The 27,395-nt window shown below is 42.3% G+C and overlaps 1 protein-coding gene and 1 long non-coding RNA gene across 2 annotated transcripts; one reads left to right on the forward strand and one right to left on the reverse strand.

The window, feature by feature from the left end:
* Window positions 1-14,919: 14,919 nt before the first annotated feature.
* LOC124294941 lies at window positions 14,920-16,934 on the forward strand. The gene is made up of 5 exons (XR_006904832.1): window positions 14,920-15,052; window positions 15,137-15,370; window positions 15,947-16,222; window positions 16,316-16,448; window positions 16,831-16,934. It is a non-coding gene; the product is annotated as an uncharacterized LOC124294941 (long non-coding RNA).
* An 8,244-nt stretch (window positions 16,935-25,178) lies between these two features.
* On the reverse strand, window positions 25,179-27,385 carry LOC107218881 (proteasome subunit alpha type-2). The gene is made up of 3 exons (XM_015656911.2): window positions 27,250-27,385; window positions 26,503-26,835; window positions 25,179-25,661 (listed from the first exon to the last, which is right to left on the reverse strand). The coding sequence occupies exons 1-3, from the start codon at window positions 27,288-27,290 to the stop codon at window positions 25,331-25,333; spliced, it is 705 nt and encodes a 234-aa protein (XP_015512397.1). The 5' UTR covers window positions 27,291-27,385; the 3' UTR covers window positions 25,179-25,330.
* Between the last annotated feature and the right edge of the window lie 10 nt (window positions 27,386-27,395).

Here is a 27,395-nt window from a genome sequence, read left to right on the forward strand (position 1 = left end):
AAAAAAAAAAGGGAAAAAATCGCGGCTGCGAAACGACGTAGCTAAAGGTCTTGATCGATTATATATAACGTAAGAGATCGCATCGAGTTTCAAGATCGCGGTTGGCCGGAAAGAGGGGAACGAGAATCGACACACGTTGGTGGATGTACAACGACGAGTGTGGAAAATAAAAAAAAACACCATGAAAGTCCATGGGATACGTCGACGAAGAACAAGACACCCTTATGACAAAGCCAAACCGTTGACAATGGTGGTCATATATTTTTTGCCACAAACCCGTGGCAATGGCGAACACGGAATGGGCGGTCGACTTCACCCCACAATAAACTTCGCAAACAGACCGCTGGACCGATGATCGTTTGTCATAATTAGCGAGAGGTACGAACGACGCGCGATGTCGCGCAATTTATTTCTCATTGCTGCCTTGCAGTTTCTGCCACTCTACGGTACAGACGATATTTGCAGAGGATGATCGCAATTCTTGCGATCCTTTCGACGAACGGATTTTCCCGTTACTTACAAATTATTTGCGAAGGAGGAGGAGGAAAAATATTGGTCCGGATCTGCGAACCGCAGGACGCGGTTTATGTACACCGGGAATTAGAGATCAGGACTCGGAAGAGAAAGGTAAATAGGATTCAATTATAAACATATATATATATATCTATATATATATATATCTGATAATCGAATATCGTCCGAGGCGGAAGTCAGAGGAGCCGTTTCCTCGAGGCCTTTGCTAAATAATTGAGAGCTTTTCCTGCATCGGCGGCCGATTTCTAACGCAGGTTCACCGAACGATCCGCAAGCTCGGCTTCGTTCTCTTTCTCTTTCTCGCTGTCTCTCTCTCTCTCTCTCTCTTTGTCGCTTCTCTGCAGGGCTGCTCTTTGAGCTTGCGGGGTTAGGTTTGAAATTTACATCCTAAAGTTGTGAATCGCTCGTCTATTGTTTTACCGGATATCGTAGACCTGCTCGGGCGGTGGGCGACCCTCGAGTTTGTCAAAGGCCTCTCGCGTATTGAAATTTGAAATATGTATAATCGAGGACCCGAGGGGACCAACTTTTGAACGATCCCCATCGCCCTCCATTTTTTTACAATTTTCGTTTACGGTCAGATTCGCTTTTGACAAACACGTGGAAAAGTTGGGCGAAACAAACTGATAAATCGTCAACTTCAAGGACGAATGGACTGAATGCATGAAAATTTGTAGGAAAAGACAAAAATACCGTTAGAAAAATCTTGAAAAATTTTATTTTCGTCGATCGGAGAGAGGACATGAATGAAATAACATCCTTACCATATGATAGAAATGTGTTTAAGCAAATTCGAACAACGCGATCAACGAAAATATCAACAATTTCCGAAAAGGTTTTATAATTAGAAATTTCGATACTATTAAACTCGTGTTTTTATGCGATTTTAATGTTCTTGGGCTAATTTTGTTTATAAAGAATTGGCGGCTAATTGTAAAACCTGAAAATCGGGTGACGCGAAATAATGATAATGCCGCGAAAAGGAAGAAAAAGAAATTCTCAGGGTACGAATAAAAATGGGAATCGTACGTTTGGAGGTATTGAGAAGATTTGAAAATGTTTAAATAACCGCGCTTTCGAGCGGCTCCTGACTTTTACTTCTGTTCCATACAGGTTTACTTAACTTCCGGCAAGACAGACGGAAACGATTATACAACCTCTGAAAGAAGTGCTCTTTTTTAGTATGATCATAATAATCGAGTGTGAACCGAAAGCGTCACAACAGCGTGAAAATCTGCGTTTAAAAATATCGTTCTCGCTCAAATTTTCATCTCGTCTTATATATACATCCTATATGTGCGCACTTAACGTATCGCGTTGGTTTATTTACATAACATTTCCTGTATGCAGTTGATGCGCCGAGCTTGTCGTGCGCACTTTTAATTTTTTCGAATATTTATTTTAACCGAATTATACCGAGTCGTTGAAAAGTCTGAAAAAGCATCGACGGAATTTTCTTTATTTCCCAGTTTCCGCAGGCTAATTTTTACGCCCCAACTACTGATCCGAGGGAGTTTATGTAACGCTAGGATCGAATTGATTTTTTAAACATCTTCCGCTTAGCAAAGTGGCGGCCCCATTAGCCTGATGCGAGAGATGATAAGCTGCATCGATCGAACAAGTGCGAACGGCTCTGAGTGCAGTGCAGTTAAATTGCACAGAATTATACCTTCCTTGAAACATTCGATGAAGAATTTTGCACCCACCAAGCGAGATCGGGAAAGTTATACGAGAAGTAAAGACATACCCTTTTGATTGAAAACTTTTGATTGATTATGTTAGGACCAAGGTTTAGTATGATAGAATTTATGTTAGAATATTTGAGATACGAATAGTTTTATTGTGATATGATTTTTTTTAGTTTTTTCCAAAAATACTAGGGGAAAAAATTAGGTTATATTTAGTGTTATAGTATACTGGTGAATAAAATTTTCTAATACGGAAGGTGTTTACTAATTTGGAAATATTTATCTACCCTCGTTATAAAACCACATTTATTTTGATTCGATCAGGTCTAGTTTTTATGTTACAGCTTTTTTTTTTTTTGAGTCGGGGTATTTCATTATTTACAATAAATACCAGTCGGTTAGTTACGATGAATAAAAAACATCCTGAATCAAAAAAAGTAAGTCAAACCGATAAACGTTCAATTTTACCGGTAGTAGTTGTAACGCAAAAACTATACCTGGTTGAATCAAAATAAATATGGTATTACAACAAGGGTAAATAGGTATTTAAAAAATTAGCAAGCACCTTCCTTGTTATAAAATTTCGTTGACCAGTGTTAGTAAAAGAAAGTGCATAAAGAGCAGCAGCTTCTCTTTTTTTTCCCTCGATTAGACGTACTTGAGAAAAGTGCATTATTTGCACTCGTTTCAGAGTTGAGCGTTGCTCGTTTATTAATCGGCATTGAAGTTTAACGACGTGTACTCGAGGAGTATGTACCAATACAGGTAGAAGGAGTTTTGCCGCTGTGTATTATATGGCCACGGATATAACTGGTAACTATAAAACGGAGAAACTGCAGAAAAGCCCGAGAATAGCGAGAGAGCGACGCGGCGACGGTGAGCAACTGACCCCAGCGGTATAGTTTGCTGTGTAAATTATACACGTTATAAATTATTTATTCACTCACAAGTTTCGCGTTATTGCCGCGAAGCAGCCGCTTTTGTTTCACCTCCTCCTCATCCACCTCCTCATCCTCCTCGTCCTCCTCCTCATCCACCTTCGTCGACGACGCCGCAGAAGCACCGGCAGCTTCCATTCTCGCGAAGTAATCTCGGGACGAGTCAAGTTTCGAGATTATAACGAAACCCTCTTATTCCTAGAGTGGCTAAATCCGTTGTCTTGAGGATTTACTCGACTTTGTTACACCCTATACTCCGAACCCGCCACATTTCTACTTAAACAATCCAACGACTAACCGCTATATACCCGCATTAGGACGTATGCTAAGCTTTCTCCTAACATAATTAATACCCAAGCTACCTCTTATCTATCTCTCTCTCTCTCTCGGCATTTGTGAAATAATCACGGCAAACGGTGATCAAGGATCGTGAGTACAAGTATAAAGCTCAAGGTAGCGAACCTCGACAAGTCGGGAAAATATACAAACGACTAATTTATACCTGTTTTAATCCGGTAAACTGATTCGCTCATCTCGCAAGCTTTCAATTTGCTCAAAAAAGCTCACTGCACTTGTCTGGTAAGGATAAAAGAATCTTCAGTTCAAAGATCCGGATCAGTATTACGAATAAGTACGAAACAATTTGTTAGATTCTAGTAGGGTACGTCGTATTCAAACCAATCGTCAAATTATTCGACGTCGAATCAAGCAAATTATCAAGAACAAGTGCTTCTATTTGCTACTGTATTATAGCGGCAGAGATATCCGAACAAGCGTTTATCTTCGATAGGCTTGCAGCAGATACAACGTGATCGCAATCGACTGAATGCTGGGCTCCGTACATACCTAGATGGGTATACATAGGTATACAAATGCAGGTTTCGATGATGGGAGCAGAGGCTGATAATGGCAGGTATAATTCGAGGTAAGCAACGTTACGTTTCCTCTCTATTATACCTTGCTCGTTAATTCACAATGTGTGAGTATGATCGTACATATAACCTGGTTAGCTAGAGCGTTGTGCCCGATACAATGTGTGCATGTAACGAATAGGTATATATATAATACATATACCCATTGGGCTTTAAGCTCAGCGCAAAGGCACACGCGCTGTATCAAACAGCTGTGGAACACACTGAAATTGACACCTCGAGGCGCAGCTTGATTTTCCACGATTCGCCGCCTCGCGAGGCTTTCGAGTACGCGTGGTTATTTTTATTTTATTCATTTTTTTTCATTCCCCCTCTCTCTCTCTCTCTCTCTCTTCCTTTCTCTCTCCTGATTAACCGCGGCGAATATTTTCTGCGCAAGGATCAGTTGCGACGTAGGAAAGGATTTTACCAACTACAGAAACAATACGCGAAGAGAAATGAGGGGGGGTTAAAAAAATAAATAGACAAATTTAAAAAATGGGGGAGTAAAGAGCTGTATGTACGTAATACGGACGGTTAGGTGCGTATATGTATATTATATAAGCTAAGTACATCAGCCTGTACAAGCACTGAAATTCCCGTGATGCATTGTAATTACGATCCTGTCTAAAAATAAATTAATTCTCGCTGGAACAGAAGAGGAATCCGAGCGTAACAGGCACACGGACGAAAGATATGCAGTGTGTGTGTGTGTGCGTGTGTGTAGGTACAGGATAACCAAGCATGATGGATATTTTAATCACGCGTGTGCCTCGGTGTTTGGATACCGCGGGACTTTGAATTTATCATTATTTTTTTTGAGAAGAAAAAACGAAAATAAATTAAATAAAAAACAAAAAAAAAAAACGGAAAAAAGGAAAAAAGAGGAGAAAGTTTTTATACAGTCACAGAGAAAACGGTAATGTATACGTATAATAAAAAGGCGGTAAACGTCGGAGAGACAATTTTTTATTTTATTTTTTTATTTCTCTTTCCCTCTCTCTCTGTCTCGTTTCATGTTTCGCGAATTTGCAACGATATTTCCAATTAAACGTCCCTAAAAATTTCTCACCTTTGATCCGCGGTGCAGGTCGAGAGCGTTGCGCGACTGTAAGAGGCGAGGGAGGGATGAGGACGATGGAGAGGGGAAGAATTTTTTTTCTATACAGCTTGAGTACTTTTAATAACATAACTTTTTTTCCCTCACATTTTTAAACGAGGCTTTGGAATTTTTATGAAAGTAACTCCGATCGCTACGCCGCCATGCTGCAGGTTCAGCACCGCCCAACGATAAAATGTATAGCGTTAATTAATTATGAAATATCCCGCTTGGCACCGTCGTTTCCTTCTCACAATTTTTCATCTTTTAGTTACCATTTTTGTTGTTTTTTTCTTTTCTTTTTTTTCTGTTTTTTCTTTTTCTTCCAGTTTAGGCAATAGTTTGAAACAATTTTTTTACCTTTCCCTTTTTGTAATTTCGCAGTACCTCGCTTTTGCGCAACATCGCTTCGTATTCCCGTTTATGTAATAAAAACTGTCTTTTTTTGTCTCTTTTTTATACTTTGTTGCCATTGAAGAGAATATTTCTTGCCAATCTATGCTCTACAATATCAGCCGCTCTCGCTCACCTCGACAAATATTTTGCATATTAAACGTAAAAGCATCGCGGCGGAATTGCAGTCAACCGAGTTTGCGAAACCTTCGCTGGTATTTATTATACATATTTAAGGTACGATATATATATATATATATATATATGTGTGTATGTATTATACATTCACGAGAAGATATAATAACTAGAAATTTTTACTCAGCTAGTCTACGGCAGTGCAATTTCATTTCAAATAACTAAGTGTAGCTGCATTTACTAAACTTGTGACGTGAGGTCAGAATCTGTTGTAAAATTGATCGATCAAGTTTATTTCTGTAATTGTCTAAACGTGAAAACGAGAGATGCAATAGTCGACTGGTAAATCGTTAACAATATTCAATAGTCTGACAAAATATTAGCGGAAAACTAACGTGGCGCTTTGTTTCCCGTAAAATGGCGATAAAATATAACCGCACTGTTTCCGAGGGTGGTTAAAATTCATTTTCTAAATTGCTTTTACCACGCATCGCTACAGCAATTGCAGGACGATCGAACTGATAAATTGTATGCATTTTAGGATTGCAAAAAATAGGTATTGTAACAAAGTTGGTGAGAAAAAGGGATAAATGGATTTTTAGTTTGTTTAACTACCCACTGCAAGCTGCTTTTCGAGTCTCGCTGATAGCCGATATCGTTCGAGGCTTGCGATTCGTGGGAATCAATCTTCACGCGTAGCGTTTCCGCGTGTTTAGATTTCACTCGCCGTCCTGTCAGCCGGAAATTGACAAATAAGCGGAGATATTAGTTTTGTCGTATAATATCGCACGCCCAAGGTACACGTCATAATAATAACGGGTAGAAAATTACTCCACCCCACGGAATTTCGTATAATCGCTAATTGCCAATCAAGTTGAACGGTCTCTGCAGGACTCCACGATCGTACATCCGAGTTCGATAGTAATAATTGCGAATAATACCAATTACCGCATATTCTACCCTTGCACCCGGATATTAAAATCGAGAAACTTACGCCGCGGCGGTCCGCGCAAAGTGAATTGATTTTTAATTAACATGCATTTACATTTCGTGAGCGTATTCAACGTACCTGTATACCTACGGACGTACGTATACACACTTATTTATAATATTTATGATATATTTACACAGAAATTTTACGTCAGAGTTTCGACGTATCGTAAGGATGACGATGAGACGAGACAATAGGGGGAAGTAAACCGAAAAAAATAAATAAATAAAAAATGGAGACGCGTTGCGCTGTAGAAAAGTTAGAAATTTTCAATCTGCGAGGCTTACAAGAAGACGCAGGCGGGTTGCCGAAGCACCTGAGACCTCCGGTATACGCGAGAGACGATGAAGAGCGGCTCTGCAAACGGTTTCTGCTAGATTGTACAAGTTTCGCAAAAATAATCGAGACGCGTTATTATATTACGGAGCGGAGGCGAGGCGCACAAAACCGCCCCGGACGCCGTTTAATTCATCGACTGGTAAACGCGGAAGACTCGTAAGGTACGTAGATCGGGAGACCCGGGGTTGTGTTTGTACTCCAACGCGAGGAGAGGAATAGCGGAGATTTATATGGGGATTCCAAAGATCCTCAGGGATCTTTTTCAGGGATTACCTCAGGTTTTCAAGATTTCTTCCATTTTAATAGAGCCATTTATTATCGGCCCTATGTATACGAAATATCATAATACTTGTAGCCTCGTTTTTTTCTTTTTCTTCTTCCTGTTTTGCAGCCTCTATTCCTCATGTCGGTACATAGCTTGGAGAAATATACGTTCCAGCTTGTTGGATATTAATCGATTTTATTGAAACATTAACTGCGGATGTGAAAGTATCGTTTAATGAGGTTCAAATTAATTTACCAATTCATCGTGAAAGATTTTGCTATAAAAGATTTTATTAAAGGTTTGTAGCTACGATTTAAATACACGATTCTTAGCGGTGCGAAAGAGATACATAAATGTCAAACGATCAAACGCCATTCGTGGAAATTAATTATCCTCAGCTAGATATTTAAGTTGATCATATTTTTCGATTACAATTTTTAGGTGAAAAAATTCACTTTTGAATAAAACATGCCGACGCACGTTTAAGTATTTGAAACCGATGAAGGGGAAGCGAATGGGTCGGTAATATAAAATGGATCGAGTAAGGGGAAAGTGATCGAGATTTTTTATTTTTATGCTGGGACAAAAGAATTGCGATATTCGCATTCCTCGCTGATCCTTGAACGCGACGTCGGTATCCTGCAGCTGTCATACAGCCGGAGAACGGTGGCGAAAAGAAAAAGGGGGAGGATCGAAAGGACGCGGGGATGCAAATTCAATGCTTTTGCAACGCAGACACAAACGGCCGAGCAAACCTTATAATTCCCGTATTAAAATTGCAAAAAAGGCAAAATGACTAATTTGCGGCTTTTCCCCGAGGCCGAGGCGAGTCTACGTCGAGAGAAAAAACCTTTCTCTCCGTCTCTTTCTCTCTGGGCAGTCCGTCACAGCTGAAATAAAGAGAAGGATAGGAGAGAGAGAGAGAGAATTGGCAAAAAGAGGAAAAAAGCAAAAAAAAAAAAAACGATGACAAATAAAACGTAGTGAAAGACGGAAGGAGGAAAAGCTTCGAGAATGAAAACTGCCGTTCGCAGCATCCCTATTCACGCATCCGCTGCTGTTGCATGCCATATTAAAACCGAGCAGTGTTTGCGAATTGTTCTTCTCATTGTTCGAGTCGCGGAACGAGACGCGAAGAGGCATCGACGTCATCACGGATCGGGAATCCCGGCTATGTGTTCCTCCCGATCCGCCTGTCTCGACTTTACAAACAATCGACCGACTGACCCTCGGCAAATAACGAATAAACGCGACGTACTCTGGTAAAAAAATTTGTCTAAACATAATAGCCTAGCATGTCCACCTTATGTTTGTGTTATTTGTTAGATTTCTGTTGGTGAATAAGACATTTTGCCATTTTTTTTTTTTTAGTATTCACATTCAAATTGTCAGATCAACATTTGATCGGTAAATTTTACTTTTCTTCACTTGTAGTAATATATTGGTTCTAGTAAAAAATGGTTAAATCAAGCTAAAAATTTTAGTGAACCTGCTGGGTCCGTGTACGAAATTTTGAACCGTTTGCGAAACAATAGTTCACAAAATCGAACCAACTAAAACAGAAAAACTTATCCAGAACGACAGAGGGAGGCAAATTTTCGTTTCAATTTGGGAAACGAACAATCTCATTGCGGTGCAGAAAAGGGGAAGAAAATTTTTTACGCAGGAATCATTGTGAAAATATTGTGCATATGTATTGTAATATTGAGAATCGGACCATGCCCGATTTTAAATACGTTCGTACTAATTTGATACATCATTTATTTTGATTTGGGAGTTGACGTTAGAATCAGAAATGTACCAAAGTTCCTAAATACGCGCGGTGTATTATTTCCTTTCGCAATTCCAAATCTCCATCAATTATCGCAAGATCCAATGAATCGCAGAGGGGCTAGAAAACGCTGAAAATGGCGCACCGGGGTAAAAACTTCGGCGACTAAATTGGCCCAAGTCTAATTACGCGTGCCGTTGACGCGGTGTACTACGAATTGCATGCAGGTATAACATGTATAATGCAATCCTCATTCGGTCGTGGAACGCGAATTGCGTTGCACATTGTAGCAACGCGTGGGAATATCTGCACAATATGTATATCACCGTGTACATTTGCGAGGTGCAAGCAGGTAGGATACCTAATTGCAGGTGACTGCGCGCCATTTCGCATCGGCGTAAAAGTAATAATTTATCAATCGCGTTGGAAGTGGGTGATATAGCTATGCGACAAAATCCATTGGAGTTTCGTAACATTGGGATAAGTTTCGCGGGTCCAGATGTTGGGATTATACCTCACGCGGTGCCGGGTTATTGCACAGGTAAATACCTGAGGCGGTTATAATAAATCTGAGGTTAATTGCCGCGAGTTAAATTTGCGACAGTCAATTACCAGCTGTGAAAACTTCACGACACTGCACCGGGCGCAAACCCGGCAGCGTTACGATATTCGCGTGTAAACGCTATCCGACACAGACACGTTCTCAACCCACGCGGGAGATTTCAATTCTCAAGGAAATCCGCGCAGTCTTGTATGTATACCTACCGTATGTAATACGTACAACGTATAACGTATAACGTATTGTGTAGGTTTTAGTATAGCTTACGCTGCATGGATGCGGGGATTTGCAAAATCGAAGCAAATACTCGACGCGGCGGCGTTCATTCTTGTATTACGAGAGGAGGGTTTGCGTCTATGGGTATGCGTGTTTCATACACACGCATACGTACTTACGAATGCACGGGGCATCGTGTGTCGCACCTACACGCATGCTTACGTAAATACGTGTATACCTACCCGGCGTTTCGCGAGCCGGGGTCTTAAGGTACCTACCGGCAACAATTGGGTGAATGCCGGATCGACAAAGTCCCCGGAAAATTATTATCCCCCCATTTTGACGCTGAGGAATACGCGTGGCGGCGAGGCAATTGGCAAACTTTTCATATAACGTACGTTATACGTACCTACACATACGTATCGTACCGTATACTGTGTATAATAAACGAACCGCAGGTATGCCGGTATAATTTTTAGTTAGGTCATGTTTTTCATTTTTCGGTGTGATTATTTTTTCCTTTCCTTTCCTTGCTTTTTTTTTTTTAATTTTTTTTATTTTTTTGTTGTTGTTGTTGTTCTTCTCGTTTCGCAAAAGGCTTTCTCCTCCCCCCCCCCCCCCCCCCCTCCCCCCACCCCACTACGCAACTCCCGCTTGAAATACGACCTTTGATAAATCCTATTGTATACGCAATGTTCAGAAATTCTTTACCTTGTCGGACAAAGAGGGAAACTACGCCCGGGACGCCTGGGCGGTTCTGGATTGCCGTGGTTATATTCTTATATTCCCCGGGAGAGAGTTTTCTCTTTCCCGTGTGGCTTGGAATAAAAAGCTCGCGAGAAGAGAACGAAGGAACTAAATTTTCCATTATCTCACCGAGTGGGTATCTATTTCACATGTATAAACAACAACTTGCCGGATATTATTTATTATTTATCATCAGCTGGCTTAATACATTATATCTAACAACTACACCGCACCATGAAGCAATTCCGCTAATGTACCGCGTGCGACAAATGGATGCAAGTATAATAATGCAAAATTGGAACACGTGTCAAAGAGTTGGCCACTAATCGAATTTTCATTTATATCATGTATATCCACCTCGTAATGTCACTGGGAGAGAAATTTTATTTCGTTATACAGTCATTAGGAAAATGTAGTACAGAATCTAATCATTCGTGTCAATGATCAAATTTTCTGCTCACCGTAACGTCAACGTCTGTTCGTCTAGTTTACTCCATTTTTCTACGTCACTCAGGGTTTTGACATGACTGGAATTATTTTTTCTATGCAATATTCACAATAAATTAACCACATTGTATACTGAATATTCTGATTACAGGAAGAAAACTTGCACTCATTTTGTAACATTTCGTACTTTCAGTTTTTTCGATAAAGAAATTAAAAATCCGTTGAAAATTTCAGGTATTCCCGATTTTTCAGGAGTGTGGCCACCCCGAAGACCATCGAGTAAAAACGACAACTGTAAGTTATTCTCACGCGGTAGCGATTCGCTCGTACAATTGCGAGATCTTATTTCTGCGGATCACGATTGGTTCTTGAGGTAAAAAATAAAAGAACAATCGGGCAGTAACTCGACGGCGAACGTCGTCGTCCCTTCGCGTCGCCAGCAGACATCTCGTCGGCATTCGGTATCTCAAAAGGAAGGAAGGAAGGAAGGAAGGAAAGCGGGGGCAGGCGGGCAGGAAGTGCCGAGTTTTAGTCCGATGCAGCAGCGTGCCTCTGTTTGATATTCAATTCGCGATCCGCGAAGAGGTATGTAATACGTGCTTCGTGGACACGGACTAAATCGATATATCGAGAATCCCAATATCGCCCCCCCCCCCCAACCACCCCCCTTCCCCTTTCCTCCCTGTGTTCCTCCCCACAAGATCGCACGTCGTGTATGTCCTACGCCGTAATTGCACCCCTACGCCTCCCATACGCCTATCCATGGGGGATGATTCCCGGTCTCCGGGTCGGGAAGTTAACCGAACGACATCGTTTCAACCCTCAATGTATGCCCCGAATTGTAAGACGTGAGGAGACGCCAGAATTTGTATCTGGATTTTTGAAATTCGGATGATAGATTATCGACTCAGGCAGTAAAGCTCAGGAGCAAAATCGTTCGTAGAAGTCGACGGTTGGAAATTGGAGGGATTACGAATTGTTGACGGGAATTTCGGGGGTCAGGGTGAAAAGCTATAATTGTCGCACAGTAGAAGAGGTAAGGTATTGAATTTTTTTACAATAATGCAAAAGTTTAATTCACAGAATTTCGGAATGTAGAAAGACGGTGTATAAAAAAGACTATGCGTAAAGGTAAGAATAAAGAGAGCCTGAATACATAATATAAAAATAGAAGAACGTGAAAATTCTCGAGAATCTGATTGTACTGACTTTTCTATTTTTCGACTTCGTCTTTCCGAATAAAAAAATTTCAATTCCAAATTCGACTTCTTAACTTTCCAACTTTACATATCCATCTATAAATTCGATGATTCAAACGTGAACGCATAGTTGAAAATTGTAAATCCGAAATTTCGATAGAACCCGATTCATTTTCTATGGATGTGGAATTTTCCCTGATCAAATTTCACCGAATCCGCAGTTTTGTATCAATTTGGTGCATGGTTGCACAACACCAATGCAACCAAGAAGCCAATGACCCGAACGTCCTTGCCTCATTTTTCCCACGGAAGTCGAATCGATGATAAAGAAGAAATAAAAAAATCGAAAAGACATCACGGGCTTTGGGCGGAAATACCAGGGTGACATTACGGTCACCCCGAAGGCAGTAACAGGTGTCCACGATGTTGGCCAAAGTTAGTGGAGGTCCGGAGTTCTTGGACGCAAAGGCAGGCGGTATAGAAGCAGGTCACGTGTGGTAACCATCGGATACCATGTCTCGGCTTCATAATTAAACGGTTTTGATAACATCGATGGTCCCGCATGCATATGGATGCATATGAGCAACACGGCGCGGTGATCCCGCAGGGTTCGATTCCCCGATCCGAGGTGTAGATCCAGACTCGAATAAGGAGCAGGAGACGCTCCTTTTCCTCCTTCTCCTCCTCACCTCCATCACCGCGGCCTATACCTCCAGACTGTTTCTGTAGGTGCGCCACACAATGGGGTCACAGATTTAACGGCGGCATCTGGTAAAGAATTCCAGGGCGCTGTGCAGGTAAGCGAAGGAAAGAATTTCCGAGTGCTCGTAATTCCCGGAGGTCTCTGGGGTGCTTCGGCGTACTGCAACGCCTCGGAGTCGTGCAGGGGCACGAATTCTGCGGACCCTTGAGCCGGGTTCCGGACCTTTCGAATCGTCCCTCTTTTCCCGAGGAATCAAAGCTCGGTGATTTTCCCGGGCAATTTGGAGGGTCAGACGTTCGGGTGTCTCGTAGGCGTGATTCGTTGCAGTTGTCTCGACTTCGAGCGGGCCAAATTGTATCTTAGATTGAGCTTTTTCATCAGTACACAAGAAAATTCCCCACACCACGAAGAGGATTTACGACTTTATCACGGTCGACGGTCTCGAGCCGCGGAAGCCAATTTGGCCGATCGGTTTATCCCGCGCTTCTCCGTCGCTCGCCTCGCCCTTCGAATCAGGGAAACAAGCTCCCGGTGTTAAGCTTGCAGCGTTACGCAAAGTCAAAGTGCCGACACCCGATTCTGATTAAAAGTCCGGATCGTCCTCCCGACCCCGGCTGGTCAGCCGTAATAAGCGATTCCTCCGGCGAGCTGCCTGTGCAAAAACCTCGGCTCCGGCAGTTGAACATTTAAACCGGCCCGGCGTTGTACGTTATAATTTCCCTTTTTACATTCCATCTAAATTTCCACCGGGCCACATTTTTTATGGAATTCCCACGAGGCAGATGTACTTTAGTGGCGAGGCCCGCCCCATCGCGTAGGTATAATAACATATCTGTCCACCTTACACCTCCCGCACTTTGTCACTGAGTCGTGTAATTAAATCCGCACCAATCCTGCCCTCCGTACCCCCCCGAGATATGGGCTTTTTATATTTCTTTGCCATTCTTATCACGTACCCGGTATACCTACACTTCTAGTCGAGTCTCTGCCGGGGGTTGAGAATGGCGACCGTTCACAGCCTGAGTCGAAAGATGGATATGAATCTTCTCGAAACCAATTCCAATTAGTCGTTTCATCGGAGGTTCCGTATCGACCGTACTTGCGATAGAATTCGACCTATGCGAAATGCATAATCCACTCACGATGATTTGATGGATCCCAAATTAGCGCGAGATCCTAATATGTTCAGGTACTTATTGAAATCCTTGAAACCTCAAACCTCTAGGTTCTCGTGTATGAATGTTTAATTGGGTACGGAATGTTCCGCGTATCTAGAAGAACAGACGACGAGGTAGTCCCTCAATTACCTAATGGAGCCTCTGGTGTTCAACCACACAGCACGAGGCTTCGGTCGCAATGACCGCCACAGTTCCCGGATGAATTGACACTGTGGCAAAACATCTCGCCGGACAATTTTGATTCCGACATTGACGTGTTTTTACGGAGAGTCGAGATAACGCTGTGGATTATGGACCATCTGCAATACTGACCCCGATAAAAACCGGAACGAAGTCGAGTCTCGGTCATGATGACGATTTTCCAAGTGTCACTGATTCGCCGACTGCAGCTACTTTTCCTCAGCAATGCGAAACAGCTAAAGGGGCTCGCTTTTGCTCAACTATTTCCAGCTCCGCTTTGTTCCCGATGAGGACAATGGAAAAGCATACGGCCAGAGAAGCGACCAAAGGGAAAAGTCTCGTCACAGAGAACGTGCAAAGTTTCCTCCAGCCGCATTTGTGTACCACAGATACAGACCTACAGTTTGGGTCAGAGACTGCGATCAATTCGCGCGATTCGGGTCCTGGGTGTAGGACTAGAATCCACTGTGGCTAATTTACCCGTACAGTTAAAACCCCTCCTGCACAACATTGTCCAGCATTGCAAAACAGGCCAGGAGTTCGCAAAGACCTCCACTCTCATCTCTCACTTTGTTACGATTTCCATGATTTAAATGTAACGCAATAAAGCTAATGGACGAGGTTCCGCTCTTCTCTCACACTCCGTAAAACCGTCACTCGACCGCCAACTCTGGTTTCGACATGCGTTATGGGTTGCCAGTCAAGTATGGGGGGAAGAGAATGCCGGACGAATCCACGTCAAGTGCCATCAACCAAAAGGTACAACGTTGCGTTCGTTTTAAAGCCCCCAATTCGCGGTTTGTTATACGATGAACGTTACGAGTCCAATGATTTAATTTTTAGATGACTTCGCCGAAGAGTGACTCCAACATTGAGCCTAGGATGGAAATGCGACCAGCTGGTAATGCACCGCAGTACCGCATTCCGTGCCTAACGGATCCTATTCCGGATCACAAAAGAGTCGAAGAGCAGCAACGACGCGACGCCCGGAGCTGCGTAACGGGCTTTTTATCTCCGGGATGACTCGAGGAGCAGCTGAATAACCGTTAGAGTCGGTCTAATTGCCCCGGACGTAAGGTAGGCGAGACACGTGCGAGGCTTTTCTATGGGTACCAGGCGATTAAATAAAACTTTGCTTCGTCCTAATCGACCCGCCGTCTCTCATTCCAAGAGGGCGACGTTCTTCCTGAGCCACCTCTGCAGCTCCTACGCATTCGCGGAGCTCGAACCGCGTGCCGTCGCGTTGATAGTCGCCTGCTACCTCACTCTCCCTCTCTCTCTCTCTCTCTCTCTCCCTCTCATCCCCGGAGAGTAATCAAGAGGATAAATAAAAAGGAGAGCTTGAAATTTCACCAGCGGACACGTTTGACCTTGTTTTTTCGCCCTTTCTCCGCAACGTGACCCTCAGTTAAAGCCGTGACGGACGGATGATCCAGAAAAATGTCACCCCATTCAGCAACGCTCGGTATTCTCGTCGCTCTAATCGCAACATTCGTTTTTAATATCCTTTATGGTTCACCTTCGTTAGAGAGGATCATCGGATAACGATGCTTTCGGAATCCACGAGGGCTTACAATCCTCTTGGCATTTTTTTTTTTTGTTCAAGCATTTCGGGAACGCGATTGTAATAAATACGACGGTGTCCTTCCGCAGCCGACTATCGACTGCAGGCCGTCTTGAGCAGGGAACGAAGTCGAAGCTGAATAGAAAAAGTAGAGCAGTGGTGGAATGACGTGACTTGGGAGCGTCAATAATCGAAGTGGAGCAGCTGCAGGTGCCGGCATAGCCACTCGAGTGCATATGCAACGTGTGGAGGGTTCGGCGCTGCGATGGAAATCCCAGAGAAGTCAGGAATAACCATCGGAACACCTTGGCGGAATTGAGTCCAGGTCCTGCGCCTGGTTTTCCGGGTAGTATAAGAACCAGGAAGTAGGTATTATACCGAACAGTTAACAGGTGGGATGTGCACGAACGGAGTAAATAGACGGCGTTACTGGAGATAATCGTACCTCTTTCACTCAGCTGGCGTTTCGTTCGATCCGCACCTGCGATCCGAGGAAAAGAAGACCATTGCTGGGCAAGTTCGACAACGGGCTACATCGTCAATTTCTCTTCTGGCAAGAATGGAGTGTACATAATTTATTGCAATTTTGTGGTAACATTTTATACATATATTCAAGTAACTATCGTAATTGTTTGAAAGTATTTCCTTGGAGAATATGGATGATGTCAGAGGTCTCCGTCAGACGTAGCTGTTTGTGTACATTCTGGAGGCCAACAGTTTTCATCTGAAATTAATAGAGTTTCAAATTTACTTTGATGACGTGTTTGTCTTCTATATGAACCTAATTTGACCCAAAAAAATTAAACACTCCATTTTTTAGAGGTGTTTGAACAAAAGAGCATAATTTTTTGCCATTCTTTGAAAACTTTTTTTTCCAATAAAAAATCAGTTTAAACAATGATATTATTTGAAATTTAGGTTGATATAGAAGAAAGACACGCCCTTGAAGTAAATTTGTAACTATTGATTTCAGGTGAAAATTATGGCCTCCAGTGTGATGGTGACCTCCGATGGGTGGCAGCTGATACCTTCTATATTTTCCAAGTAGATACTTCGAAAAATGACGATGTTCATTTGAATATATGTATAAGATTTGACTTCAAAGTTTCGATAAATTATGCACATTTCTTTCTTGCCAAGAATAAAATTCGTGAAAATCACTCAAAGAAACGTAGTCCTAAACCTATTTCCCCCCTCAAGTTACCTTACGGAGGCTTTATTTTCCCGACGAGCGACGTATATAATCACGAATTCTTGTTACCAAAATGAACTCGGCACAAGAGACACTTAGTCGCTCTCTAAAGCGACTGCTCCTCTGGCTTGTTCTTCGCCCTTAATTGCGCGCAATTTCCTTCTATGTGATTCGTTTAACGACGCGTATAATATAACTTCGCCTCGATTTAGGAGAACGAAACGTGTTAGGTACGACTTTCGAGGATTTTCGTTTCAACGATCTTGCGACTTCTCGAATATACGATTATGCCAGGGTTTTAAAATCACACGGATTTTCACTCGTCAGCGATTGAGATCATCGCAGGGAGAAGAACGATCCGATCAATGATTCCGCACATCATTTTCAACGATTCAAACTAACGACGCCACGGAGTGAATATCGCAGGCTGTTCTACGGGGCCAATCAGTACTGAGATAATAAATACGCGTGGAAACGATCGATCCGCGCTTTTCCACCGACTTTTCATCTGCCGGTGTCAGTTTGTCGCAATTATCATTACAGCAGCCGAGTGCAGATCGTAACGCGAAAGCTGCGAATGAGGTTCAGGTGGACGGGCATTGCAGATCTGTATTGATTGCAGTTTGCAATTGCACCATGCTGCATCCACAGCTCGGGGAGTGGTACAGTCGTCAAAGTTTTCCTTTGCGGGCAAATTAATTGCAATCCTCCCTGTTTCATTTACCCATGTCAGACGTATTTATTTGCACCCTGGGGTATAACCTATACTTTGTAATGCAATGTACAACACGCATACCTTCGTTCCTACAACGTTTACGAATATGAAAACCTGTAGCCGAGCAATGACGAAATTAATTAGCGATTGATATATTTACTGCGGTGATGGAAATTTTAATTACATCGGAAATCACGCGAAGAATATATCGAATTGAATCGAATCGAATTTATTGACCAAAATACACGTCAGCTTGATGTATCCCACAAAAATATATGCGTACAATATCTGCACGTGGGTGGAAATATAAGAAGATAGTAGAGAAAAATATGCACAAAAGTGGTAAAAATGTTTCTAACAAAAAATTGATAATAGAAAAATAAGCTCAATATTGAAAATTTAGAAAATATAGGTACGTATATTTTTTACGGAAATGAGCACGTTTTTGCTACGCATCTCTGTACGATTAGCGCTCCGCAACACAGAGGATTAATCCAAGGTTCTCTGTATCGGAGGTAAAGTTTCGGTTAAGTACCGTCGCGACGCGCAATTTTCTGTACTTTGCCGCGTCGTTGTTCTCGTGGAAAATCCACTTACACTGCAGCCGTACGGTCAGGCGGCGTAATTCAACGTTATAAAATCAGCTCGTCGACCGCGGCTCGGAGATAAACCCGGAGATTCTGCGCCGATGACGCGAAAAGCGCGACTGGTGTGATCGCGTGCAAAACGTCGACGTGGAAACGAAAAAGCAGCTACTTTGCAAATTCCAATTTATATAATTTTTTTCGCGTTACGCGGTATAAGATTTTCAACGCGTGAAAATCACAATTTTCACTATTTTATACAAATCTCAGATGACTTACATTATTATTAGAATTGAAACGGAATTCTGGAAAAATTTGAAAAACGTTCTACGTTCTTCATCAAAGATTTAAAAACTAAGATTCATTTTCGTACTTATCCCACTGTTTAAATTAATTTCGTTAAAAATTATGTAATCCTCGATTAAAAACGTCGACTTACACGCGATTGAGTAATTATACCTATATGTATGTATAATGGCATCGTAATAATGTAAGCTTTTTTGCAAAACTTAGTCCCTGATTCTGGCCGGTGATATCCCGTATCCCAGATTTGTAATCGTGATAAAAGCCATTGTTCGAAAAAATGTCAATACGTAATGCGAAATCCTCGCATATTTTTTCGCCAAACGGTTCAGAATTTTTCCATCCATTTCTGACCCTCGTCTTTTTTACGAGATATGAATCAGGGTAAGTCGCGAACAAATCCACGTGGCAGGTATTGTGCACACGTACGATGTACATTGTATACCCGAAACCGTCCATTATTACTGTCGAAAATAAGGCGAACAAAAGTAAACGTTTCCTATTTTCCCGAATGAAATTCGCGTAGGTTCGGAATTATTCTGAAGTTATGCCGCAGTATTTCGTTTAATAATTTATACGCGCGGGATGAAACGATTCATGAGATTGCGAATTGAGAATTCGCAATTTCTGTAATAAAATTTCTTTCATCCAGAGCTTTTTGAACTTTTTCCGGGACTCTTGCAGATGGACGTACAGTTTCCCTCGCAGCCTTTAGAATATCCGCCTGAAGACTCGATTCGCGAAACGTGTCCAGACACAAATCTACATAATATACATATATTCTATCTCTTCTTGCGCCAAGCTTCGTATCGTTGAAAATATTTTTCAATTCAAAAGTATTCGAAGAATACCGCACCCACGCTCACAGTAAGAAAGAGATCAGCGGAATGATATCGCAATTCAGAAGGTTGAGACTGACCTTTGGACTATTCTCGGATGAATGAAATGTTTTTTTTTTTTTATTTTTTTTTTTATGGAAACGGTGTACGTATAAAATATAAAACGAAGTTTGTGAAAACCGTTGCTAAAACAGAAGGTTACAGAATGTGTTTAAGAGCAGAAGCGTCTTTTCACATACTTCATGTGATCTGAACCACAGACTGTTTGCGAAGAATTATAAATAATTAGGCGTAATTTTTTCTGATTACGATACCGACATTTTTTCTTCGTGCGAAACAAAATGTTCAGATTTTGAACAGCGAAAGAATCCAGTGATTTGTTTTTACGCTAAAACAGCTTTACGACACACGTATCACATAAAGGTCCAGAGAAAATCGGTAGAACAAAGGTGACCTCATCGAAGGGGTTAGCGTGTCGAGAAGCCGGTATTTCGCGAGAGAGAGAGAGAGAGAGAGATGCGAAGTTCACTCGAGCTTGCGGAAAAATCCGCGATAGTTGGCTGCGGCGAGTTAAAGCTGGCTCGCTTTAGCGGCTTTGACCAGCGGCAGTAAGGCGTAACAAAATATCCCCGTAAGTACACACGCCATGCACGCCACTCTAGGTGCCAGAAATACACCATACGCGAATCCTGTTACAGCTCAGCAGTCACGCCGGCTAAATAAAGCCGGTAGGAATCGATGTTTTGGAAAATTGTGTTGAGTTTTTGCTGCCATATTTTTGAGTCAAGTTTTTCGGATATCTTGTTCAATTTCAGGCTGCTTTTCTATTTCTTTTAAACTCTTTGCTTGTTTTCGGTTGTCCAAGCTCAGTCGGGAATGAAAAGCGATAACCGTTTCGGTTGATTCCTTTTTCGTTTTTTTTTTTTTTTTCTTTTCTTTTTTGCGAAAAAATGAGGAAAATATGCTTGAATATCGTACGTACGGAAACGTTTATTCAAATTGCGACGTGCTCGAAGCGAGTGAGCGGGCGAGCACCTGTTTACGAAAGGAAAATTAATGATTAAGCGAGCGAAGGACGTGCGGAATTCCCCGGGGACAACTTAGTAAATGTCAGGAAGGATATGGCGTATATACCTCAGCCTATAATACTAACGGCCGGGGTGTATGTAATACCCTTATAGAGGCGAAAGCGGCGTCGGGTCTCTCTCATTGGTCGCAAATTAATCAGTATGACAAACGAGAGTAGCGACGAACCCGTCCTTCGCAGACCGCCGACTCTCCTTCTTCTCGCGACGTTACGTGACGGGTTCTGTCTTACATCCGAATGTCAGCTTAATTACATTCCGTAGCTGAGTTTCACCGATGTTTACTGCTCGTTATATTCCTCGTCGGCGAGTTATGGACGAGGTCTTGTTCGAATTGAGGAGGACGGGTTACTCGCTTATCCTGTGGGCAATAAACGATCCGTCAACGATAAATCGGGGAAAACCAGAGAGGGAGAAAAAGTCGACTCGTTTCGTACTCGCGAATTTCACCCCCCCCCCCCCCCCCCCCCCCCCCTTCGGGGAGAATATCATTCGATCTTAAATTCGCGGAGGCGCGATTCGAGTAACAGGTTTAGGACGCGTATCCGCAAGCCGAGGATGGATACCGACGAATTTTAGCTTGCATGGAATATTGCAAGAGGGAGGAAAGAAGAAGCGGGGGAGCTGAGGGATCATCGAGTTACTCTATTTCATCACCGGAATCCTGTCAACTGTCCTGGACTTTGAATAGAACCACTCGAGCCAATTTGAAAGCCCCGAGGGAAGTGATACCGTGAAATCGGGAGATTCGTCCTGCTCCTTGACAGCTCCGACCGGGACAAGGTCAGCAATTCGTTGCAGATTTTCTTATAGACGCGGGCGATTAGAAACTAACGAAGTAAATTCTCGCGGTTTTGCGAAAAGGTAATGCAGAAATTTGCCGAGGGTAGATTTCCTTCTTCTGCACACGTCCTCGCGTTTTTCTTATCCGTAATTTTTTTTTCTTTTTCTTTTTTCTCCTTCTTTCTCCTATTCTCCCAGTCTGGGGTTACCTTCGGCGTGGGAAAAAAGATGGACAGCGATGAGGTGCGGGGGAGGGAAAAGCTCAAGTAAATGACGTGTCACCGAGAACATTGGCGCAGATTGGCCCGCCGCTGCCCGCCTCCTGCAGCAGCTCTTCTTTTCCCTCTTTTCGTTATCGGACTACGTCCCGTCTCTGAGCGGGACCTCCGAGGTGACTCGGCGACTTTTTCCTACCAATTAACTAGACGGATGATATTGCGGAACGGAGCACCGTTCCACGTTTTCCCCGTCTCAACAAATCTCGCCAAATGTCCATAGTCACGTCGTCCTCCGCAATGACCAGCCCAAATGGTCCACTTCAACCCCTAAGAAACGAACGCGCGTTAACGTGCCTCTCCTTTAAAGCACTTTTTCCAACTTTCATTCCTGGACATCGTAGAGGGATAAATGAGGTTCGACTCTTGTCCAAAGTAACGACTAGCTCGAAGAGGTGACTTTTTCACGGCGATAATTAATCGAAATAAAATAAAAAATTACTTCCAAGACCAACTCGAACGATCGATGTTTGGAAGAAGTATACAATCGTAGGTGGGGAAGATGTAACGATACTTGTCATTCGGAACAGTTGTGTCGTACGTAGAAGACGAGGAAGATTTGTTGTTGTCTCCTCATCTGCCAAACCGATGGACCCTTCTTCGAAAGAAGGAAAAACTTTTACATTGTATACCGAAGCAGCGAGGAAATTTCACCCTGCGACTAGATCGTCAACTTCTGCAGACTGAAAAGCTGCAAGCTTGGAAAAAAGAACGTTGAAGGATGGACAGCTGGACCTGAGGAAAGAGAAGGAAGAGTAGAGGTAAAATGACGGTGGTTCATGGGCTACGATACGCGTTTTTATTATATGCCGTATTATTCGCTACGGGGTATGACTGATACAGCGATGCTTGACCATTGTCTCCGACAATGAGGAAGCTCTTGAAATGGAAGGCGGAGCCGAAGCGCCCGGAGTTAACCGGAAATCGAGAAAATAAAATATCGCGGTGGAGATAGCTGCGGGTGGAGAACGAAGAACGAAGCGTAAAGGATACACGAGAGAGAGAGAGAGAGAGAAAGGCGGCAAATTATGTCATTGTTCGTTTCATGCTGCGTAATAATTATATCTGTATGGATAATATCGGGATGGTACAATCGCATTTTAACGAGAGAACTTTTAATGGCCTCCTCTTCGCTTTCTGCCCTGCAGTAAAACCTGCAGCGTCGTCTAATCGATGACTCGATTAGAGTTAATTAAAATTCCTTTCATCTCAAGTGTATATTATAATAACCGATTGCGAGGCTCGTTCGATCAACCCAAAACTGCTCAGCCCCTGAATGGAGAGGCCGGTATACACGCCGCACAATAAACATCGAGTATGCTCGAGAGCGGGCGTTGGGTGTCTCGATTCTCAGCCCATCACCCTCTTTGCAGCCCATTGTCCATTTCCGGTTCGATACACCCCGTGCCAATTCGCCCACTTCTCCGCGAATCCTGCACGAGCGAGCCCTACAATTAGGCGCAAACTACGATTTCCATTCGCGCATCACGGCTCAGGGGCAAAAATTGAGTGAAAGCAGAGTTATTTTCAGGAGAGATCGGCACCCTGCTCGCGATTACGTTTTAGCGCACCTGACGATACGGGGGTGGTTACAATTTTAATGAAAATTAGTTTGATAACTCGCATTTTTGAATTACAAGTTTTCAATCTGAACTTCAAAGTGTGAACGACGAGGGTGAGAATGTAAAAGGATTGGAAGATGGAAAGGTCGCAATATCGAATTGGCAAAAACGCGGAAATCCATTCTATAGAATTTAGAAATGGACGACGAAACCGATGTACAGAATAATTGTAAAAAATTATCACTATTCTACGTTTTTACTCGTACTACGTATACATGTTCTTGTTTCTTTCGACGAATCTGTATTTTGACTGTTTCGAAACTTTGACCTTTCTAGTACACCGATCATCTACGTATTGAAATTCTACGGTTAAACTAGATTTTCGCGTCTTTGAAAATTCGACATTGTGAACATTTTAATTTGTGATATTTCTATTTCTATTTTTACCCCGACCCGTTGTAAACCTCAAAAACAACACCGAAGCTTCGAACAGTTCTACTTTGGTTACAGGTATATTCAATTTGATCACGCCATTTAGATCTCTGCGGTTTGAAACAAAATCAAAAAATTTGATGTGTCTTTTGGATCAAGGTCTGCTACAATTAGCGTTCCAAAAATTCGAAAAGCTCGTTTATACAATATGGACTGGCATGTCAAATTTCGCACTTTTCATGACTGTTGCAAAAAAAAAAAAAAAAATTCACATTAGTGGTGGAAAATATTTTTTTTGGGAAGGGGGAGAAATATTCGGGGAATAATTCATCGTGGAAATCGGTGGGGAGAAGGTAACTTGGGGGCACCCCGCACGGCTTTTTACCGTTTGCTCTCAGCGCGGTTCCGGGTGAAATTTAATAATTTCCTCCAATATATTCTGGGACAGAATGGCCTTACGCGAAAATGGGATATAAGTAATACCCGGGCGAACTTTGAAAACACGATATGCGGGGGTGGCCAGAGGCCGATAGATTTATGGTTCGTTGGCCCGAAAATGCGGTCGAATAGCCTCGTGCGTGTTTAAGCTCCGTGTCAAAAAATTTCCCCTTCATCGTCACCGTTGTATAATCGTCGATACTCGTTTATTTTTGTCCCTACAATAAATTGTGTTCCGCTACCTGAACCGCGACGCTTTTTAATCAATCAGCGAATTAGCGACTAAATCGAATTAAATATTCACTTTGCCGTTCGCAAGCTATCCATCTTTCTTTGTAAGAAGAGTTTGATCCGTACCGTGCTTGTTTAAACTTTGTAATCTCTAAGCGAGAACTCGCTCTCATGGCATAATATACCGCAAATTCAATTGATTATCGATTAACTTCAACTTTGGAAACTTGAATTTAACGTTCTAATCCTAATCTACAACCACCCTCTCTATTATGTATAGAAACTGTTACGGCTTTCGCGTTCTCTTCTCTTAGATCGGTACCGTTGTTGTATAACGTTCAATATTAACTGAGCCTTGTCAACTTTACACTCCCCTCGCGGCGAAACTTCATCTCGCGAATATTACGTTTCGAGGAGAGCTCTTAGATATTCCGATTCAATATTGAACAGCGAAGTGCACACGCAGAGCGTCATTGCCTTGTTAATTTTTGCCGCAGTTCACACGAGTTCTTTGACCGCCACTTACGAATCAGGTATTCCAGAATTTAAATGACTGAATAAAAAAATGAAAAAGAAACACGGAAACGAAACCAACAGGTCTTTACCTAATCTCACGCGAAATTAAACGCGAGAGCGTCAGAGATAGCAATCGTCTAACACGCGTGGCGAAATGCCACAACTTAAATTTTTACACTAAATTTGACTGTATTTATTCAACTTCGTTAATTGCAAATTCGATAACAGAGTGTCGTCGGTTTGAAAAAAGAAGAGGCTGAAAATAGGAAGAACACATCATTTCAAACAAATCTGCTTCGTGGTAAGATGCCTAAAACATTAAAAGATATATACACTGTTCAATCAAATTAATATAAAAGGCATACGTAAGAAATCCACTAGCGATTTTTTATTCATTTTTTTTTTTTTGTTTATTTCAAGAAATTTTTTTATTCGCGAGCACATTCGTATTGCCGACTCAATTAATGGATATTACAATACAAACAAAAAAAAAAAGTAAACGTAGATAGAATAAAAAATTAGGGGATGTTCGCAAGGTAGTCCTTGACATTGGACGGATGGAGTCTCCTGAATCCATTGGCGTCACAAATGCCGACTTCAATATTGTCCGCGGTCATTTGCCCCTCAAATCCTTCCTTCAAAGTCAGAATAGCGGTATGAACGGCGTCGTCGAGCTCCAGATCTTCGCTGTATCTCTTCTCCAGGAATGTTTTACCGTTGATGTGATTCTTTCCCATCGCGGTTGCCTTCCAGGCGTAATAAGCACCCGACGGATCGCACTGGAACAGGTACGGCTTGTCGTTGTCCCAGCCGCAGATCAGCAGAGAAACACCGAACGGACGTACACCTCTGCACAGACATTATTTAATCAGTTCCAAAATGTGACTATGCATGTGTTACGTACTCCGCACTATTTCACAGTTCTATTTCACTCATACATCGACTTTCATCCCTCCTACCTAATAGTCGCTCCATTTTGCCAAACAATACAAGCCTTGCACACCCTGTACACACCCGATTACCGCTTCTTATTCCCGGAACCTTGATCCTACACACCCCGCTTTTTGCACACACCCATACTTTGTTTTATTCATTTCTCGATGCAATCCTGGTCCGTCTTTCATACGATATTCTGACTTTACCTTTCGAATCGGACACATGTTCGATAAATCATAAGGCATATTCCAACATCAGCACACCAGACTCGTTCATTTAAATCCCTCACCTAAACTTTCCGGTTGTTCTTAATCATAAAAGTGAAGCGGAACCTCGTCTATTCTGTGCTACTCGAAAATAGATAACGCGTAAATCATTACACGTGGTTCCTTTTAAATCTTTGTGAAGCAATTTTCTTCGACTTGTCTTATGCCCTTCGATTGACAAATGTCAAACAATGAATCTATTATGGAAATTTCCAACGAGAACCATTTTACGACAAACTCTTTCAGATTTCAACAATTCTTTCCATAAATATACTTTTCTCACACATCTGCTTGCTAAAACCTTGTATCTAAATTTGGTAATGTCTACTTTTCATGGTTTATAACGTTGATACCAAACATCAAGTCAAAAACAGCATATAAAATTCATTCAAAACCGTTTAAATTGCATGAGGTCATAGTAAATATCAGCTGGAAATTATAGTCAAGTTTCGGCTAATTATATGAAATCATGAAAACTCTGATCTTACCCTGACTGCGTGTACTCCTGCATGAGCATCGCTACTCGTTGAACGAGTTGCGCAGTTGGAATTGGTTCCTGGTACACTAGCAAGTACTGCTGGGCGATTTTGCGAGCTTGCTTCACAAGTAGACGATAGTCAGGCCCCATTCCACTATATATCATCCCAATATGCTTGGTAACCATTTCAACCTTGTTAACACTGTGTTCGTCATAGAGTATCGATTTGTGCTTGTTTTCAGTGGCAAGAACAACTCCGTTGGATGCCTTGATGCCAACCGAAGGCGCCCCAGCTGATACTGCAGCCAATGCATACTCGATCTGCACCAGCTTGCCCGACGGGCTGTAAGTATAAAATAAAAATGTAAAATTTTGAAATGATGGTGAAGAATAATGAGGTTTTATAGTCGACGCAATCAAATTTGAGCCTTAAACGATGTAGAGTAACAATGACAGGACAAAAAGTGGAGATTCTTTGATCAAAACATGGGATGCAATAAAGCTCACTCCAAGTTTCCATGGAGATTGAGACAGAAATTTGAAACAAGTTTGATATTGCTTAGGTGAGAATAAAGTTTCAGACTCGTTTGACACGAAACTTTTTCGATTCTTGACGTGGTTTTTAGGTTAGGACCGAGTTGACGGACTTTCAAACTGCTGGCTAAGATAAAATTTTGAATATTTTTCCAGAAACGGTTAGACTGATTGATTGAAGGTCGCAAGAATACAGGAAATACGTTAAATTCCCTGTTCTTACCTGAACGTAGTCAGCGAAAAACTGTACCGCTCCGAAGCCATGATTACCTTGCAACAATACACTAACCTGAAGCTCGAACGGCTGAAACTGGAGAGTTTCGACTTTCAAGTTAACGATCTCGAACGTAGAATCCAAGATGGCGACAC

Source organism: Neodiprion lecontei, chromosome 6 (genome assembly GCF_021901455.1).
Source record: "Neodiprion lecontei isolate iyNeoLeco1 chromosome 6, iyNeoLeco1.1, whole genome shotgun sequence".
NCBI lineage: Eukaryota > Metazoa > Arthropoda > Insecta > Hymenoptera > Diprionidae > Neodiprion > Neodiprion lecontei.

Bases quoted from the DNA above. Each gene is read 5' to 3' on its own strand.
- LOC107218881 (XM_015656911.2), bottom strand. From the start codon at position 27,290: ATGGCTTCGGAGCGGTACAGTTTTTCGCTGACTACGTTCAG. The intron at 26,836-27,249 runs GTAAGAACAGGG...TTATACTTACAG, and splicing joins TTTTCGCTGACTACGTTCAG to CCCGTCGGGCAAGCTGGTGC. The intron at 25,662-26,502 runs GTAAGATCAGAG...ATGTCTGTGCAG, and splicing joins CAGGAGTACACGCAGTCAGG to AGGTGTACGTCCGTTCGGTG.